The sequence below is a fragment of the Oncorhynchus clarkii genome, chromosome 3, assembly GCF_045791955.1.
Source record: "Oncorhynchus clarkii lewisi isolate Uvic-CL-2024 chromosome 3, UVic_Ocla_1.0, whole genome shotgun sequence".
In the NCBI taxonomy this organism is placed as follows: Eukaryota; Metazoa; Chordata; class Actinopteri; order Salmoniformes; family Salmonidae; genus Oncorhynchus; species Oncorhynchus clarkii.
In genome coordinates this window covers 87,577,199-87,594,665 of record NC_092149.1, presented here as the reverse complement: position 1 = coordinate 87,594,665, position 17,467 = coordinate 87,577,199, and the positions used below count along the sequence as shown (strand labels likewise).

The following is a 17,467-nucleotide window of genomic DNA, read 5'->3' as shown; positions in this document are numbered from 1 at the left end:
GTGTGTGTGTGTGCTGATCCCAGAAGAACTGGACTGGACCCGGCGCCACAGGACTGAACACACATTTCAGCAGCAGTACAAGAGATAAGTCACATCAGACATCCAGCGGCTGGCTGACTGGTCTCTGACTGACTGGTCTCTGAATGACTTCCAACCAACTGAGTTAGTCACAAAGGAGAAGAAAAACCATAAACAAAACAAATGCTCTTGCACTCTTTTACTTTGTTATGGAACATTAAAAACACAGAAATATAATCTAACAGCAGACACAGCTCATGTTACCTGCAACACAAATAAACCAGTGTTAGTTTGATGAAAGGGTAGGATCTCTGGTGTGCTGTGTGGAGCAACACTGCCCCCTGGCTGCTAAACTCAGTGAGGCCACTGTCTAAATTAGGATCTCTGGTGTGCTGTGTGGAGCAACACTGCCCCCTGGCTGCTAAACTCAGTGAGGCCACTGTCTAAATTAGGAGCTCTGGTGAGCTGAGTGGAGCAACACTGCCCCCTGGCTGCTAAACTCAGTGAGGCCACTGTCTAAATTAGGAGCTCTGGTGAGCTGAGTGGAGCAACACTGCCCCCTGGCTGCTAAACTTAGATACTGTACATTATTTAAACGTTACACCTTCATTCTGCCATGACACCACAGGTGAGCCAGGACACTAGCATGGTGTCCCAGAGTGCCATAATGCCATAACACCACAGGTGAGCCAGGACACTAGCAATGTGCCACAGAGTGCCATAATGCCATGACACCACAGGTGAGCCAGGACACTAGCACTGTGCCCCAGAGTGCCATAATGTCATGACACCACAGATGAGCCAAGACACTAGCACTGTGCCCCAGAGTGCCATAATGCCATGACACCACAGGTGAGCCAGGACACTAGCACTGTGCCATAATTCCATGACACCACAGGTGAGCCAGGACACTAGCACTGTGCCCCAGAGTGCCATAATGCCATGACACCACCGGTGAGCCAGGACACTAGCACTGTGCCATAATGCCATGACACCACAGGTGAGCCAGGACACTGTGCCCCAGAGTGCCATAATGCCATGACACCACAGATGAGCCAGGACACTAGCACTGTGCCCCAGAGTGCCATAATGCCATGACACCACAGATGAGCCAGGACACTAGCACTGTGCCCCAGTGCCATAATGCCATGACACCACAGATGAGCCAGGACACTAGCACTGTGCCCCAGAGTGCCATAATGCCATGACACCACAGATGAGCCAGGAGCACTGTGCCCCAGAGCACTGACACCACAGATGACACTAGCACTGTGCCCCAGAGTGCCATAATGCCATGACACCACAGATGAGCCAGGACACTAGCACTGTGCCCCAGTGCCATAATGCCATGACACCACAGATGAGCCAGGACACTAGCACTGTGCCCCAGAGTGCCATAATGCCATGACACCACAGATGAGCCAGGACACTAGCACTGTGCCCCAGAGTGCCATAATGCCATGACACCACAGGTGAGCCAGGACACTAGCACTGTGCCCCAGAGTGCCATAATGCCATGACACCACAGGTGAGCCAGGACACTAGCACTGTGCCATAATGCCATGACACCACAGGTGAGCCAGGACACTAGCACTGTGCCCCAGAGTGCCATAATGCCATGACACCACAGAGGAGCCAGGACACTAGCACTGTGCCCCAGAGTGCCATAATGCCATGACACCACAGATGAGCCAGGACACTAGCACTGTGCCCCAGAGTGCCAAAATGCCATGGCACCACAGGTGAGCCAGGACACTAGCACTGTGCCATAATGCCATGACACCACAGGTGAGCCAGGACACTAGCACTGTGCCCCAGAGTACCATAATGCCATGACACCACAGATTAGCCAGGACACTAGCACTGTGCCCCAGTGCCATAATGCCATGACACCACAGATGAGCCAGGACACTAGCAATGTGCCACAGAGTGCCATAATGCCATGACACCACAGATGAGCCAGGACACTAGCACTGTGCCCCAGAGTGCCATAATGCCATGACACCACAGGTGAGCCAGGACACTAGCACTGTGCCCCAGAGTGCCATAATGCCATGACACCACAGGTGAGCCAGGACACTAGCACTGTGCACCAGAGTGCCATAATGCCATGACACCACAGATGAGCCAAGACACTAGCACTGTGCCCCAGAGTGCCATAATGCCATGACACCACAGGTGAGCCAGGACACTAGCACTGTGCCCCAGTGCCATAATGCCATGACACCACAGGTGAGCCAGGACACTAGCACTGTGCCCCAGAGTGCTATAATGCCATGACACCACAGGTGAGCCAGGACACTAGCACTAGGAGTGCCACCTCTGGGTTAGTGTTTTCTTGTTTGCTTATGGCGGAATACAGCTCATTCAATGCTGTCTTAGTGCCAGCCTCAGTCTGTGGTGGTATGTAAACAGCTATGAAAAATACAGTTGAAAACTAGGTAGGTAATGTGGTCTACAGTTTATCATGAGATACTCCACCTCAGGCGAGCAATAGCTGGAGACAGACATGCTTAGCTATTCTGCACCAGCTGTTGTTTACAAAAATACATAGTCCGCCGCCCCTTGTCTTACCAGACGCCGCTGTTCTAGTCTGTCAGTACATCGTATAACCAGCCAACTGTATGTTGATAGTGTCGTTCAGCCACGACTCCATGAAGCATAAGATATCACAGTTTTGAATGTCCTGTTGGTAGTTTAATCTTCCGCGTAGGTCATATATTTGATGGTCCAAAGATTGCACGTTTGCTAGCAGAATGGTAGGAAGTGGGGGTCTATTCGATCACCTACGAATTCTCAGGAGGCAGCCCGCCCTTTGCCCCCTTTTTCTCCTCTTCACGCAAATCACAGGGATCTGGGCCTGTTCCCGAGAAAGCGGTATATCATTCAAGTTGGCCTCGTCAGACTCGTTTAAGGGAAAAAAAGGATTCTGCCAGTCTGTGGTGAGTAATCACAGTCCTGATGTCCAGAAGATATTTTTGGTCGTAAGAGATGGTAGCGGCAACATTATGTACAAAATAAGTTTAAAACAACAAAAGTTTACAAACAACGCAATTAAACAAGCAAAAAACACAATCGGTTGGGGACAGGTAAAACGTCTGCCTTCTTCTCCGGCGCCATCTTGTATATCTGTGGATGTCTGCCTTCTTCTCCGGCGCCATCTTGTATATCTGTGGGTGTCTGCCTTCTTCTCCGGCGCCATCTTGTATATCTGTGGGTGTCTGCCTTCTTCTCCGGCGCCATCTTGTATATCTGTGGATGTCTGCCTTCTTCTCCGGCGCCATCTTGTATATCTGTGGGTGTCTGCCTTCTTCTCCGGCGCCATCTTGTATATCTGTGGGTGTCTGCCTTCTTCTCCGGCGCCATCTTGTATATCTGTGGATGTCTGCCTTCTTCTCCGGCGCCATCTTGTATATCTGTGTGTGTCTGCCTTTTTCTCCGGCGCCATCTTGTATATCTGTCTATAGGTGTCTGCCTTCTTCTCCGGCGCCATCTTGTATATCTGTGTGTGTCCGTAGGGCAGCAGTATTAGCTGTCCAGAATAGTGGACGGTCAGGTAACAGGATCTCATCTGTCCTGCTCCCTACAATGTCTGTCACTTCCCGAGCCTACATCTGAGAGACAGTACCACAGTAGTTGTCACGGCAGCAGTCAAATTATACCCCAATCGCTAGGAGAACGATAACATGGCGTCTGTGTTGTGATTGACATGTAATCTGACATGTAATCTATGAACTTCAAATCTTACATGCACTGTAAATACAGTGGTGTAGCCTACCTTGAGAAAAGTGATGTTCCAGCCCTCGTAGGTCAGTCCATAGACTGAGGAGGACACCAGTCCAGGTTTTTGTTCCAGCTCTCGTAGGTCAGTCCATAGACTGAGGAGGACACCAGTCCAGGTTTTTGTTCCAGCTCTCGTAGGTCAGTCCATAGACTGAGGAGGACACCAGTCCAGGTTTTTGTTCCAGCTCTCGTAGGTCAGTCTATAGACTGAGGAGGACACCAGTCCAGGTTTTTGTTCCAGCCCTCGTAGGTCAGTCTATAGACTGAGGAGGACACCAGTCCAGGTTTTTGTTCCAGCTCTCGTAGGTCAGTCTATAGACTGAGGAGGACACCAGTCCAGGTTTTTGTTCCAGCCCTCATAGGTCAGTCTATAGACTGAGGAGGATACCAGTCCAGGTTTTTGTTCCAGCCCTCATAGGTCAGTCTATAGACTGAGGAGGATACCAGTCCAGGTTTTTGTTCCAGCCCTCATAGGTCAGTCTATAGACTGAGGAGGACACCAGTCCAGATTAGTTGAATAATCCATGGCTGTGTTTTGTATTAGCTAACCGGTAATGGAATCATAGTTATCACATATCTAGTGTACAAACTTTAAAAGGAGGAGGTCAAAAGGGGGGTGAGTGTAACGGATGTGAAACGGCTAGCTTAGTTAGCGGGGCGCGCTAAATCGCGTTTCAATCGGTGACGTCAATCGCTCTGAGACCTTGAAGTAGTTGTTCCCCCTTTGCTCTGCAAGGGCTGCGGCTTTTGTGGAGCGATGGGTAACGATGCTTCGAGGGGTGACTGTTGTTGATGTGTGCAGAGGTGGGTGATGTGTGGTTCGAGCCCGGGTATGGGCGAGGGGACGGTCTAAAGTTATACTGTTACATCTACATAGATACATAAGAGTAAACACATGGGAGAGAGGACTCAACAGAGCTAATAGCATTGTCCATCAGTGGCTGAAGAAATGTTCCATTCATGGTTTCCAGATACACCGTCACGCTAGGTTAGTCACGCTTCTTGAATGGACTCACGTGCTCAGCGCTCCGCCCCCCAATGGACCATGAAAAACAAGACGCGTGAAGTTTTCAGAGTTGTGTCTGAGATCCGGCTCGCAATGTTGGGAACGTTACATCTTAAAATATTTATTTCATGGTAAAAACCGGAGGAAAATTGTAAAGATATTATTCGGGTAATCAGATGTGCTGGATGACAGTTCTTGGGTCTGATGGGGGCGTTGTATAGTTGTTGTTGGCGGAGTTACTGCAATCTTGATGAGAACCTAGATGAGAAGAACGCTATATTACGGTAAGAATATTATTGTTTTATGAACGATATATTACGTTAAGAGTATTATTGTTTTTTTTAAATTGTAGGCTTTATTAAAACAGCATGATAATCCATTCTAGTCTATTTCATTCAGATCTACAGATTCTTCTGAATGGGAATATATATATATATATAGCATAGTCTATTTTTTTTAAATCTTGGCACACTGCCCGGAGATATAAACAAGCAGCGTCTGTGAAGCCTCTGTAATCTGGTATGTAGGCTATGTTTAGGAGAATCTCTCAGTCAGCATGTGTTCAGGCTATTTCTTTCCTGAATCACAGCATTGGCATGGCAAGGAGGGTCAAATTAGTGATATTGGAACTATAAGGGCACCCAGAACCAAATCTGTGACGAGAGAGAGACTACCTCAACATGAACTTGAATGCACCTCTCTGGTCCTCCAGATATGAGACTTCCAAAATGCAGAGCATCAGGACTCAGACCTCCAGAGCCTGCATGTCCAGCCACAGTGACCCAAGCCCGGGTCAGGAGGGCCTGTCTTGGAGGACAGAGGAGCAGGAGTGGATCCCCTGGAGCAGCCCCAGGACCTCCGTGGGAGATGCAGAGTCGGACGGAGAGCTCCAAGCCTTTATCACGATGAGGAACGAGGCAGATACGTACACAGAGGTGAGAGAGACACGACCTGCACCTGAGCTGGGGAAAATAAACTACCCGATACAGAGCTTGGGTAGGGCACAACCTGTCCACTCAGGTACACTGAAGGTGTGGTGGTGTAAAGTACTGAAGTAAAAATACTGTAAAGTACTACTTAAGTAGTTTTCTGGGGGTATCTGTACTTTACTAGTTATATTTTGGACAGCTTTTACTTTAACTTCACCTCATTCCTAAAGAAAATAATGTACTTTTTACTCCGTACATTTTCCATGACACCCAAAACTACGCAACTAGTGACAATGCACAGGAAAATGGTCCATTTCACACACTTATCAACAGAACATCCCTGGTCATCCCTACTGTCTCTGATCTGGAGGACTCACTAAACAGAGAACATCTCTGGTCATCCCTACTGCCTCTGATCTGGAGGACTCACTAAACAGAGAACATCCCTGGTCATCCCTACTGCCTCTGATCTGGAGGACTCACTAAACAGAGAACATCCCTGGTCATCTCTACTGCCTCTGATGGTCAGTCCATATCCTTCTGCCCCTTCACTGTCCTCTGATGGTCAGTCCATATCCTTCCGCCCCCTCTCTGACCTCTGATAGTCAGTCCATATCCTTCCGCCCCCTCTCTGACCTCTGATAGTCAGTCCATATCCTTCCGCCCCTTCTCTGACCTCTGATAGTCAGTCCATATCCTTCCGCCTCCTCTCTGTCCTGATAGTCAGTCCATATCCTTCCGCCCCTTCTCTGTCCTCTGATAGTCAGTCCATATCCTTCCACCCCTTCTCTGACCTCTGATAGTCAGTCAGTCCATATCCTTCCACCCCTTCTCTGTCCTCTGATAGTCAGTCAGTCCATATCCTTCCCTCCCTTCTCTGCCCTCTGATAGTCAGTCCATATCCTTCTCTCCCTTCTCTGTCCTCTGATAGTCAGTCAGTCCATATCCTTCTGCCTCCTCTCTGTCCTCTGATAGTCAGTCAGTCCATATCCTTCTGCCTCTCTGTCCTCTGATAGTCAGTCCATATCCTTCTGCCCCTTCTCTGTCCTCTGATAGTCAGTCCATATCCTTCTGCCCCTTGTCTGTCCTCTGATAGTCAGTCCATATCCTTCCACCCCTGACATCACGGAGCTGAACTGTTGGTCACTGCTGACGTCACGGAGCTGAACTGTTGGTCACTGCTGACATCACGGAGCTGAACTGTTTGTCACTGCTGATGTCACTGGGGATTAGAGTCCTACGGAGTCCAGGCTGGGGATTAGAGTCCTACGGAGTCCAGGCTGGGGATTAGAGTCCTATGGAGTCCAGGCTGGGGATTAGAGTCCTACAGAGTCCAGGCTGGGGATTAGAGTCCCAGCCTAATCCCCGGGATTAGAGTCCTACAGAGTCCAGGCTGGGGATTAGAGTCCTACGGAGTCCAGGCTGGCGATTAGAGTCCTACGGAGTCCAGGCTGGGGATTAGAGTCCTATGGAGTCCAGGCTGGGGATTAGAGTCCTACGGAGTCCAGGCTGGGGATTAGAGTCCTACGGAGTCCAGGCTGGGGATTAGAGTCCTACAGAGTCCAGGCTGGGGATTAGAGTCCTACGGAGTCCAGGCTGGGGATTAGAGTCCTACGGAGTCCAGGCTGGGGATTAGAGTCCTACGGAGTCCAGGCTGGGGATTAGAGTCCTACGGAGTCCAGGCTGGGGATTAGAGTCCTACGGAGTCCAGGCTGGGGATTAGAGTCCTACGGAGTCCAGGCTGGGGATTAGAGTCCTACGGAGTCCAGGCTGGGGATTAGAGTCCTACGGAGTCCAGGCTGGGGATTAGAGTCCTACAGAGTCCAGGCTGGGGATTAGAGTCCTACGGAGTCCAGGCTGGGGATTAGAGTCCTACAGAGTCCAGGCTGGGGATTAAGAATAATAAGAATAATAAACCCTCTGAGTTAGAGATATGCGCATGAGCACACACTCAGTTGGGTCTTCTCTGTACATTTCTCACTCTCAGGGCAGCATCATGTTTATACTGACTCACCTCAATTAAATCATTCAATCAGAGATGTCGAACACAGAGTTCTTTCATATAGGGTATTTATGACACTCATGGAGGCTACATGTAGGGCACAATATTGGAGTTTACCAAGGCCTAGAAAGGGGACAATTTTACCAAGGCCTAGAAAGGGGTCCATCTTACCACGGCCTAGAAAGGGGTCCATCTTACCACGGCCTAGAAGGCGTCCATCTTCCAAGGCCTAGAAAGGGACCATCTTACCACGGCCTAGAAAGGGGACCATTTTACCACGGCCTAGAAAGGGGTCATCTTACCAAGGCCTAGAAGGGGTCCATCTTACCAAGGCCTAGAAAGGGGACCATCTTCCAAGGCCTAGAAGGGGACCATCTTCCAAGGCCTAGAAGGGGTCCATCTTACCAAGGCCTAGAAAGGGGTCCATCTTACCAAGGCCTAGAAAGGGGTCCATCTTACCAAGGCCTAGAAAGAGGTTCATCTTACCAAGGCCTAGAAGGGGTCCATCTTACCAAGGCCTAGAAAGGGGTCCATCTTACCACAGCCTAGAAGGCGCCCATCTTCCAAGGCCTAGAAGGGGTCCATCTTACCAAGGCCTAGAAAGGGGTCCATCTTACCACAGCCTAGAAGGTGCCCATCTTCCAAGGCCTAGAAGGGGTCCATCTTACCAAGGCCTAGAAAGGGGACCATCTTCCAAGGCCTAGAAAGGGGACCATCTTCCAAGGCCTAGAAAGGGGTCCATTTTACCACGGCCTAGAAGGGTTGAGTTAGTCTCAGTGATGGCCTAACCACTTCTCAGATCTGTTTCTGCTGTCTTGCCAACTCCCGCCCATGTTTGGGTCAAATCAAAGCTGGTCCAGACCGGACCAAATCTGAACCAAACATAGACGTGTATGATTGGTTCAGATTGGGCCAAACCGGTCCAAAAACCATTTTCCGTGGACGTGGAAATCAAGACCAAAACAATACGTCCAAAATGCAGATGTGTCGGTCCGTGCTTACTGGGGTGTAGCCTACAGTTTCGCCTGAAATAGAATTTGAGGAGAATTCCCATCTATGTGGTAGGCCCACCGTTTGTAAAACACACCAAAAAAGACAGCCGATCTAGACCGGTCTAAAAAAAGACCTCCAGAAGACGTCGGCGTCGGTCCGTGCATACTGGGGTGTATGTCGCCTGCAATGAAATTTTATGAATGCCAAGGCCTAGAAGGCGTCCATCTTAAATATTTTATGTCCCTGCCTTTGACAAAGTGGGCACTGCTCACATAAAAAAAAGCCCTCATGCCATTGGTTGAGAGAAGTGTCATTAGTTTTGGGGGGTAGAATTATGAGGTTTTATTTTTTTCACCCCTTTTTCTCCCCAATTTAGTTGGTTCATTCATTCATTTATAATACATAGCTTATTTCTTTTATTCTTAAAATTTTACCCCTTTTTCTCCCCAATTTAGTTGGTTCATTCATTCATTTATAATACATAGCTTATTTCTTTTATTTTTAAAATGTTACCCCTTTTTCTCCCCAATTTCGTGGTGTCCAATTGTGTTAGTAGCTACTATCTTGTCTCATCGCTACAACTCCCGTACGGGCTCGGGAGAGACGAAGGTTGAAAGTCATGCGTCCTCCGATACACAACCCAACCAGCCGCACTGCTTCTTAACACAGCGCGCATCCAACCCGGAAGCCAGCCGCACCAATGTGTCGGAGGAAACACCTGGCACGCCACAGGAGTCGCTGGTGCGCGATGAGACAAGGACATCCCTACCGGCCAAGCCCTCCCTAACCCGGACGACGCTGAGCCAATTGTGCGTCGCCCCACGGACCTCCCGGTCGCGGCCGGTTACGACAGAGCCTGGGCGCGAACCCGGAGTCTCTGGTGGCACAGCCGTCCCTTAACCACTGCGCCACCCGGGAGGCCCATTATTATTATTATTATTATTATGAGGTTTAATGTGTTGTTGGAGACTTGGTCAGTTTAGTTCAGAAAATGCCGCCCTCGTCAGTCTGCCTAACGAGCGGGCCGGCCCTGAGTCTGAGGCTTGTTGTGGGACCATACTGATTAAAGGGTATTTTGATTGGTTGTTTTGTCTGTGTTTGTGCATCTGTTTGTCTATTTTTTGTAAATTATTATAATAATTATTATTATTATTCCCGTCTGTTGTTTTTAACTTTCTTTTCTTGTGTGATATATTGATATATTTGTGTATTTTTCCTTACTGTGTAAAAGCCTCACAGATGAACAATCTCCCGTGACATGTGATCTCTAGAAACTATCAGTGCACGGATTCCTGAAGTGAAAGGATAATCGACATATTAAATAGCGTGGTCAGGTCAGCATTGTTGCTGCGGTGGACACAACTGGCACTATGTTGGGAATAACAGCACAGGACCGTGACTCATTGTGTTAGCGATGCCTTGTTGACTGAGATATGTCAGCCAGCAGTTGAACGATTAACAACAACTTTACCTCTGCCCCAGATAGCACACCGACACCTCGTCGACGTCGGCCCGATGACATCATACTACATCAGCACAGAGAGCATTTACACGTTGGCAAGACGTCGCAGTCGCCCTTCAGCCGTTGTTTGGGACGGTGCCAAATGTCACCCATGTCAAAGATGCTCGACAGACGACATTCACAAAAATACCTTTTTATTTCAGGTCGGATCCAACAGCAAATTCTGTTTCACTACACGATTGGAATGACCCTTTACCAAATGAGTGTAAACATCGAATTTGAATGGAAAATATAAGATCATTATAGGCTAAATTATACTGGCAATAATAAAACGCTTTATGTTTATGGACCTAAAAATGTATTTAAATAATAATAAATTGGTGGTAAACATTTATTTAAGCCTATAAGCCTTCTACAGATCTCTGATAAATGCCCAACCATGACATCGAACATGTTTGAGAGAAGGCAGATATTCAAGCATTGTGACACACAATGACATACAAAGTCTACACTATTCTGCGCTGCTGAGAGACCGCGTGACGGCGATGCTGAGAGACCGCGTGACGGCGATGTTGAGAGACCGCGTGACGGCGATGCCGAGAGACCGCGTGACGTCGCTGCCGAGCGACCGCGTGACGTCGCTGCCGAGAGACCGCGTGACGGCGATGCTGACTGACTGCGTGACGGCGATGCCGAGAGACCGCGTGACGGCGATGCCGAGAGACCGCGTGACGGCGATGCCGAGAGACCGCGTGACGGCGATGCCGAGAGACCGCGTGACGGCGATGCCGAGAGACCGCGTGACGGCGATGCTGAGAGACCGCGTGACGTCGATGTTGAGAGACCGCGTGACGTCGATGTTGAGAGACCGCGTGACGGCGATGTTGAGAGACCGCGTGACGGCGATGCTGACTGACCGCGTGACGGCGATGCCGAGAGACCGCGTGACGTCGATGCCGAGAGACCGCGTGACGGCGATGCCGAGAGACCGCGTGACGGCGATGTTGAGAGACCGCGTGACGGCGATGCTGAGCGACCGCGTGACGGCGATGCTGAGCGACCGCGTGACGGCGATGCCGAGAGACCGCGTGACGGCGATGCCGAGAGACCGCGTGACGGCGATGCCGAGAGACCGCGTGACGGCGATGCCGAGAGACCGCGTGACGGCGATGCCGAGAGACCGCGTGACGGCGATGTTGAGAGACCGCGTGACGGCGATGCTGAGCGACCGCGTGACGGCGATGCTGAGCGACCGCGTGACGGCGATGCTGAGCGACCGCGTGACGGCGATGCTGAGCGACCGCGTGACGGCGATGCCGAGAGACCGTGTGACGGCGATGCCGAGAGACCGCGTGACGGCGATGCCGAGAGACCGCGTGACGGCGATGCTGAGAGACCGCGTGACGGCGATGCCGAGCGACCGCGTGACGGCGATGCCGAGCGACCGCGTGACGGCGATGCCGAGCGACCGCGTGACGGCGATGCCGAGAGACCGCGTGACGGCGATGCCGAGAGACCGCGTGACGGCGATGCTGAGAGACCGCGTGACGGCGATGCCGAGAGACCGCGTGACGGCGATGCTGAGAGACCGCGTGACGGCGATGCCGAACGACCGCGTGACGGCGATGTTGAGAGACCGCGTGACGGCGCTGCCGAACGACCGCGTGACGGCGATGCTGAGCGACCGTGTGACGGCGATGCTGAGCGACCGCGTGACGGCGATGCTGAGAGACCGCGTGACGGCGATGCCGAGAGACTGCATTTTGTCCTCCCACACCCTCTTGACGTCGGCGAGATGCATGTGTGCTATCTGGGCTGTGTCTCTGTTTAATGTGTGTGTGTGTGTGTGTGTGTGTGTTTGTTTGTTTATCAGGAGTGGGAGAAGCTCAACTATGACATCCATAGTCTGAGGTACACCAAACGAGAGACCAGCAGCCGATGGAAGAAGATTCTAACACAGCTAGGTCAGATCAAGTTTGTAGAGATAATCTCCTCTCTTCAGATTCTAACACAGCTAGGTCAGATAAAGTTTGTAGAGATAATCTCCTCTCTTCAGATTCTAACACAGCTAGGTCACATAATGTTTGTAGAGGTAATCTCCTCTCTTCAGATTCTAACACAGCTAGGTCAGATCAAGTTTGTAGAGATAATCTCCTCTCTTCAGATTCTAACACAGCTAGGTCACATAATGTTTGTAGAGATAATCTCCTCTCTTCAGATTCTAACACAGCTAGGTCACATAATGTTTGTAGAGATAATCTCCTCTCTTCAGATTCTAACACAGCTAGGTCAGATCAAGTTTGTAGAGATAACACAGCTAGGTCTAGAGATAATCTCCTAGGTCACTAATCTCCTCTTCAGTAACACAGCTAGGTCACATAATGTTTGTAGAGATAATCTCCTCTCTTCAGATTCTAACACAGCTAGGTCACACATAACACAGCTAGGTCACATTGTAGAGATAATCTCCTCTCTTCAGATTCTAACACAGCTAGGTCACATAATGTTTGCAGAGATAATCTCCTCTCTTCAGATTCTAACACAGCTAGGTCACATAATGTTTGTAGAGATAATCTCCTCTCTTCAGATTCTAACACAGCTAGGTCAGATAATGTTTGTAGAGATAATCTCCTCTCTTCAGATTCTAACACAGCTAGGTCACATAATGTTTGTAGAGATAATCTTCTCTCTTCAAATCTCAATTCCTTAACCTTTTCCTTTCTGCTGCTCTCTATGTACATGGCCTTCAGAAAGTATTCACACATCTTGATTTTTTCCACATTTTGTTGGGTTAAAATGAATTAAGGATTGGACTCTTTTTTTTCTTTTCGCCTAAAATGTCATACCCAAATCTAACTGCCTGTAGCTCAGGACCTGAAGCAAGGATATGCATATTTCTGATACCATTTGAAAGGACATTACAGACTGTTTTGTGTAGATTGTTGACATAATAAATGACAATTTAAACCCACGTGAATCCGACACAACAAAGATGAGTGAAAGCATCGTTCTTGTCGTGTTCCTTCATTTCAGCCGTCTCAACAAAACACAACAACAGAGCACTGTGCAAAATCAGTCTCCATTTGACATAGATGTATATTAACATTCTGAGGAGCCCAATGCTTGTGTTGTGTACTGGGTCGATGCTTTTTTCCAACCCCTGAACACAATGTTTTAGTTGCAGTATTATTGAGTTGAACATTCTAATTGTTGATTCTATGTGGCGTCTCCGGCCTGGTTGTTTGTACTGGTGCTTGTGTCCCCTATAGGCTACCAGCGTGAGGTTGACTCGCTCCTGACGGTGAACAGACAGCTGTTACAGACAACACTGAGTGAATCTGATAACCTGAACAGAGCCAGACAGCTGTTACAGACCACTCTGGACCACTCTAGTTTGTTCCCACGAGGAGTGGCTAGCACAGACAGATACCTCTTTGTTATGGTACTGCTGTCCTACTGCTACGCACGCACGCACACACACACACACACACACACACACACACACACACACACACACACACACACACACACACACACACACACACACACACACACACACACACACACACCTATTTACCAGGAGGGGGGGGGGGGGAGTAATCTAATGGACAATAATGAAGGGGAGAAATATTCAAGCTACTAATGTCTACTTGTTGTTTTCTCTCTTCTTTCCTGTCTTCTCCTCCTCCCTCCTCTCTTCTCCTCCTTTCCTCTCTTCTCCACCTCTCCTCCCTCCTCTCCTCTGTTCTCCCCCTCTCCTCTCTTCTCATTCTCTCTTCTCCTCCATCCTCTCTTCTCCTCCTTTCTTCTCTTCTCCACCTCTCCTCCTTCCTCTCCTCTGTTCTCCTCTCTTCTCATTCTCTCTTCTCCGCCTCTCCTCTCTTCTCCTCATTTCCTCTCTTCTCCTCCATCCTCTCTTCTCCACCTCTCCTCCCTCCTCTTCTCCTTCTTTCCTCTCTTCTCCTCTCTTCTCCTCCCTTTTCTCCTCTCCTTACTTCTCATGCCTTCTCTCTTCTCTTCTCCTCTACAAGGATCGCTTGGTGTCTCTGGATAGTGCAGAGGATTTCATCAGACTGGCGAAGGAGAAATACCCAAAGAGAGAGAGTTGTGAATGAGAGACAGAATGTAGAGACAGAATGGAGAGAGTTGTGAATGAGAGACAGAATGAAGAGACAGAATGGAGAGAGGGTGTTTTGTGCTCCTCGTTCCGGCACTAGAAGGAATGTGAAGATCACGGACGTCCCTTTATGTAGACACTTTAACTGATTCTAACTGACCTCCTCACATGTTATATTAGAACGTCTAATGTGCCTACACAAGTCATTTTCTATACAAGTTGTTGTATGTGTTTCATAGTTTCAGTATTGTTATGGCAACAACAACAAACATTGTAAAATTGTCTGTAATATTTAACCGTTGTATCAGTCTGAAAGGATACTTCTGATACAGCGTTTTTTTCTTTTTAACAAGAACTAAACATTTAATTGATTAACTAAATTGATTATCTCGATGTCTATCAATGTCACCTGAACAGACAGTTCGTGCCACAGCTGCTGGTATATCAATCAAATGTATATATAAAGCCCTTTTTACATCAGCCGATGTCACAAAGTTCTGTATAGAAACCCAGCCTAAAACCCCAAACACAACAAGCAATGCAGATGGAGAAGCATATCATGTACCGGCATTATCTGACCAGTAGAGGGCGCCATTTGTCCTCATCCACGAGTAGACAACCCAGGCAGTAGGCCAGCAAGACCTCAGGATCACAAAACCTTCACGCCCGGGTCACAAAACCTTCACGTCACGGTCACAAAACCTTCACACCAGGGTTACAAAACCTTCACGCCCGGGTCACAAAACCTTCACGCCCGGGTCACAAAACCTTCACGCCCGGGTCACAAAACCTTCACGCCCGGGTCACAAAACCTTCACGTCTGACCTCCAGCACCTCAGTAGACAGGAAATAGGAGGCTGCTCTCCAGCACCTCAGTAGACAGGAGACAGGAAATAGGAGACTGTTGTCCAGCACATTACAGAGCTATGATGAACTATGAGCTGACCTGTAGGTCCCAGGCAGTGGATGGATTACATTTTTTAGTTTTTCAAGGAAGACCTAGCCACTGTCTGCTGGGGCAGGGGTAGTGGCTGATTGAATGGCTGTTTGCTGGGGCAGTGGCTGGCTGGCTGCCTGGCTGATTGAATGGCTGTCTGCTGGGGCAGTGGCTGGCTGCCTGGCTGATTGAATGGCTGATTGCTGGGGCAGTGGCTGGATGAGAGATGGCTGGCTGGCTGGATGAGAGATGGCTGGCTGGCTGGATGACAGATGGCTGGCTGGCTGGATGACAGATGGCTGGATGGCTGGATGACAGAAGGATGGCTGGATGACAGATGGCTGGATGGCTGGATGACAGATGGTTGGCTGGCTGGATGACAGATGGCTGGATGGCTGGATGACAGATGGCTGGCTGGCTGGATGACAGATGGCTGGATGGATGACAGATGGCTGGCTGGATGCAAGACAGATGGCTGGCTGGATGGATGACAGTTGGCTGGCTGGATGCAAGACAGATGGCTGGATGGATGACAGATGGCTGGCTGGCAGATGGCTGATGGATGACAGATGGATGGATGGATGACAGATGGCTGGATGGATGACAGATGGCTGGCTGGCTGGATGACAGATGGCTGGCTGGATGACAGATGGATGACAGATGGCTGGCTGGATGACAGATGGCTGGCTGGATGACAGATGGCTGGATGGATGCAAGACAGATGGCTGGATAGATGACAGATGGCTGGATGGATGACAGATGGCTGGCTGGATGACAGATGGCTGGATGGATGACAGATGGCTGGTTGGCTGGATGACAGATGGCTGGCTGGCTGGATGACAGATGGCTGGCTGGATGAAAGATGGCTGGATGGATGACAGATGGCTGGCTGGATGGATGGATGACAGATGGCTGGCTGGATGACAGATGGGTGGCTGGATGACAGACGGCTGGCTGGATGACAGATGGCTGGCTGGATGACAGATGGGTGGCTGGATGACAGACGGCTGGCTGGATGACAGATGGCTGGCTGGATGACAGATGGCTGGATGGATGACAGATGGCTGGCTGGCTGGATGACAGATGGCTGGCTGAATGACAGATGGCTGGATGGATGACAGATGGCTGGATATCTAGCAGTTACAGTATATGTATTACACTGGATGTACAGTGTACTTGATTACTGATAAATAAATATATACATTTATAATTAGTAGATTTTGTCATCTGTTTTTGTACTTATGTACTTATTTATAGGATATAGTGTTTTGTGGTGAGGTTTTCATATAAGCCCTTGGGCTTCCAACCACACCTGCACACCGTTTTCAAAAATGTGTTTTTAATCTGTATTGTTGTCTATCACTTGTTTAATTTGGTTCAAATAAATAATATATATATATATATATATATATATATATATATATATATATATATATACAAGATATGTTAAGCTCTCACCATTACCAATAACAGGGGAGGTTAGCATTGTTTCGGGGTATGATCTCTAACCTCTCACCATTACAATAACAGGGGAGGTTAGCATTGTTTTGGGGATATGATATCTGACCTCTCACCATTACAATAACAGGGGAGGTTAGCATTGTTTGGGGATATGATATCTGACCTCTCACCATTACCAATAACAGGAGAGGTTAGCATTGTTTCGGGGTATGATCTCTAACCTCTCACCATTACAATAACAGGGGAGGTTAGCATTGCTTGGGGATATGATATCTGACCTCTCAGCATTACAATAACAGGGGAGGTTAGCATTGTTTGGGGATATGATATCTGACCTCTCACCATTACCAATAACAGGAGAGGTTAGCATTGTTTGGGGATATGATATCTGACCTCTCACCATTACCAATAACAGGGGAGGTTAGCATTGTTTGGGGGATATGATATCTGTGCGTCTAACTTTCTCACTCATCATTATTCACGATTCATTCAGGATTATCTGTAATCATGGTAGCATCCACATTTAGTTAGTGCGTTCATAACCTGCTACCGAGAGACAACAGGCTGGGGATGAGATTAGCACATTCAGTATGGACACGGTAGGAAGCTTTCCTTGTTGAGCATGGATCTGATTTATCCGTATAGCCTAGAGTTGATACAGAAAGCAGATTGGGACATAGAGACGATGCTATTAAAACTCAATTGGTCTCCCTGCCCCTGTCTGGGTCTTAATCCCACTATTCAGTAGGGCAGGGACCT

General features: G+C 48.9%; 1 protein-coding gene across 2 annotated transcripts; it reads left to right on the top strand.

Annotated features, from left to right (window-relative positions):
• The first annotated feature begins 4,854 nt into the window (after positions 1-4,854).
• LOC139405543 (melanoregulin-like) lies at positions 4,855-16,371 on the top strand. 2 transcript variants are annotated; one of them, XM_071147959.1, is made up of 5 exons: positions 4,855-5,091; positions 5,520-5,742; positions 12,067-12,157; positions 13,463-13,602; positions 14,225-16,371. In XM_071147959.1, exons 1-5 carry the CDS (start codon positions 5,012-5,014, stop codon positions 14,306-14,308), a joined length of 618 nt encoding a protein of 205 aa, XP_071004060.1. In that variant the 5' UTR covers positions 4,855-5,011; the 3' UTR covers positions 14,309-16,371. The 2 variants fall into 2 exon arrangements, with proteins under 2 accessions (XP_071004060.1, XP_071004059.1); XM_071147958.1 differs by having other exon boundaries at positions 13,463-13,635.
• Positions 16,372-17,467: the final 1,096 nt, after the last annotated feature.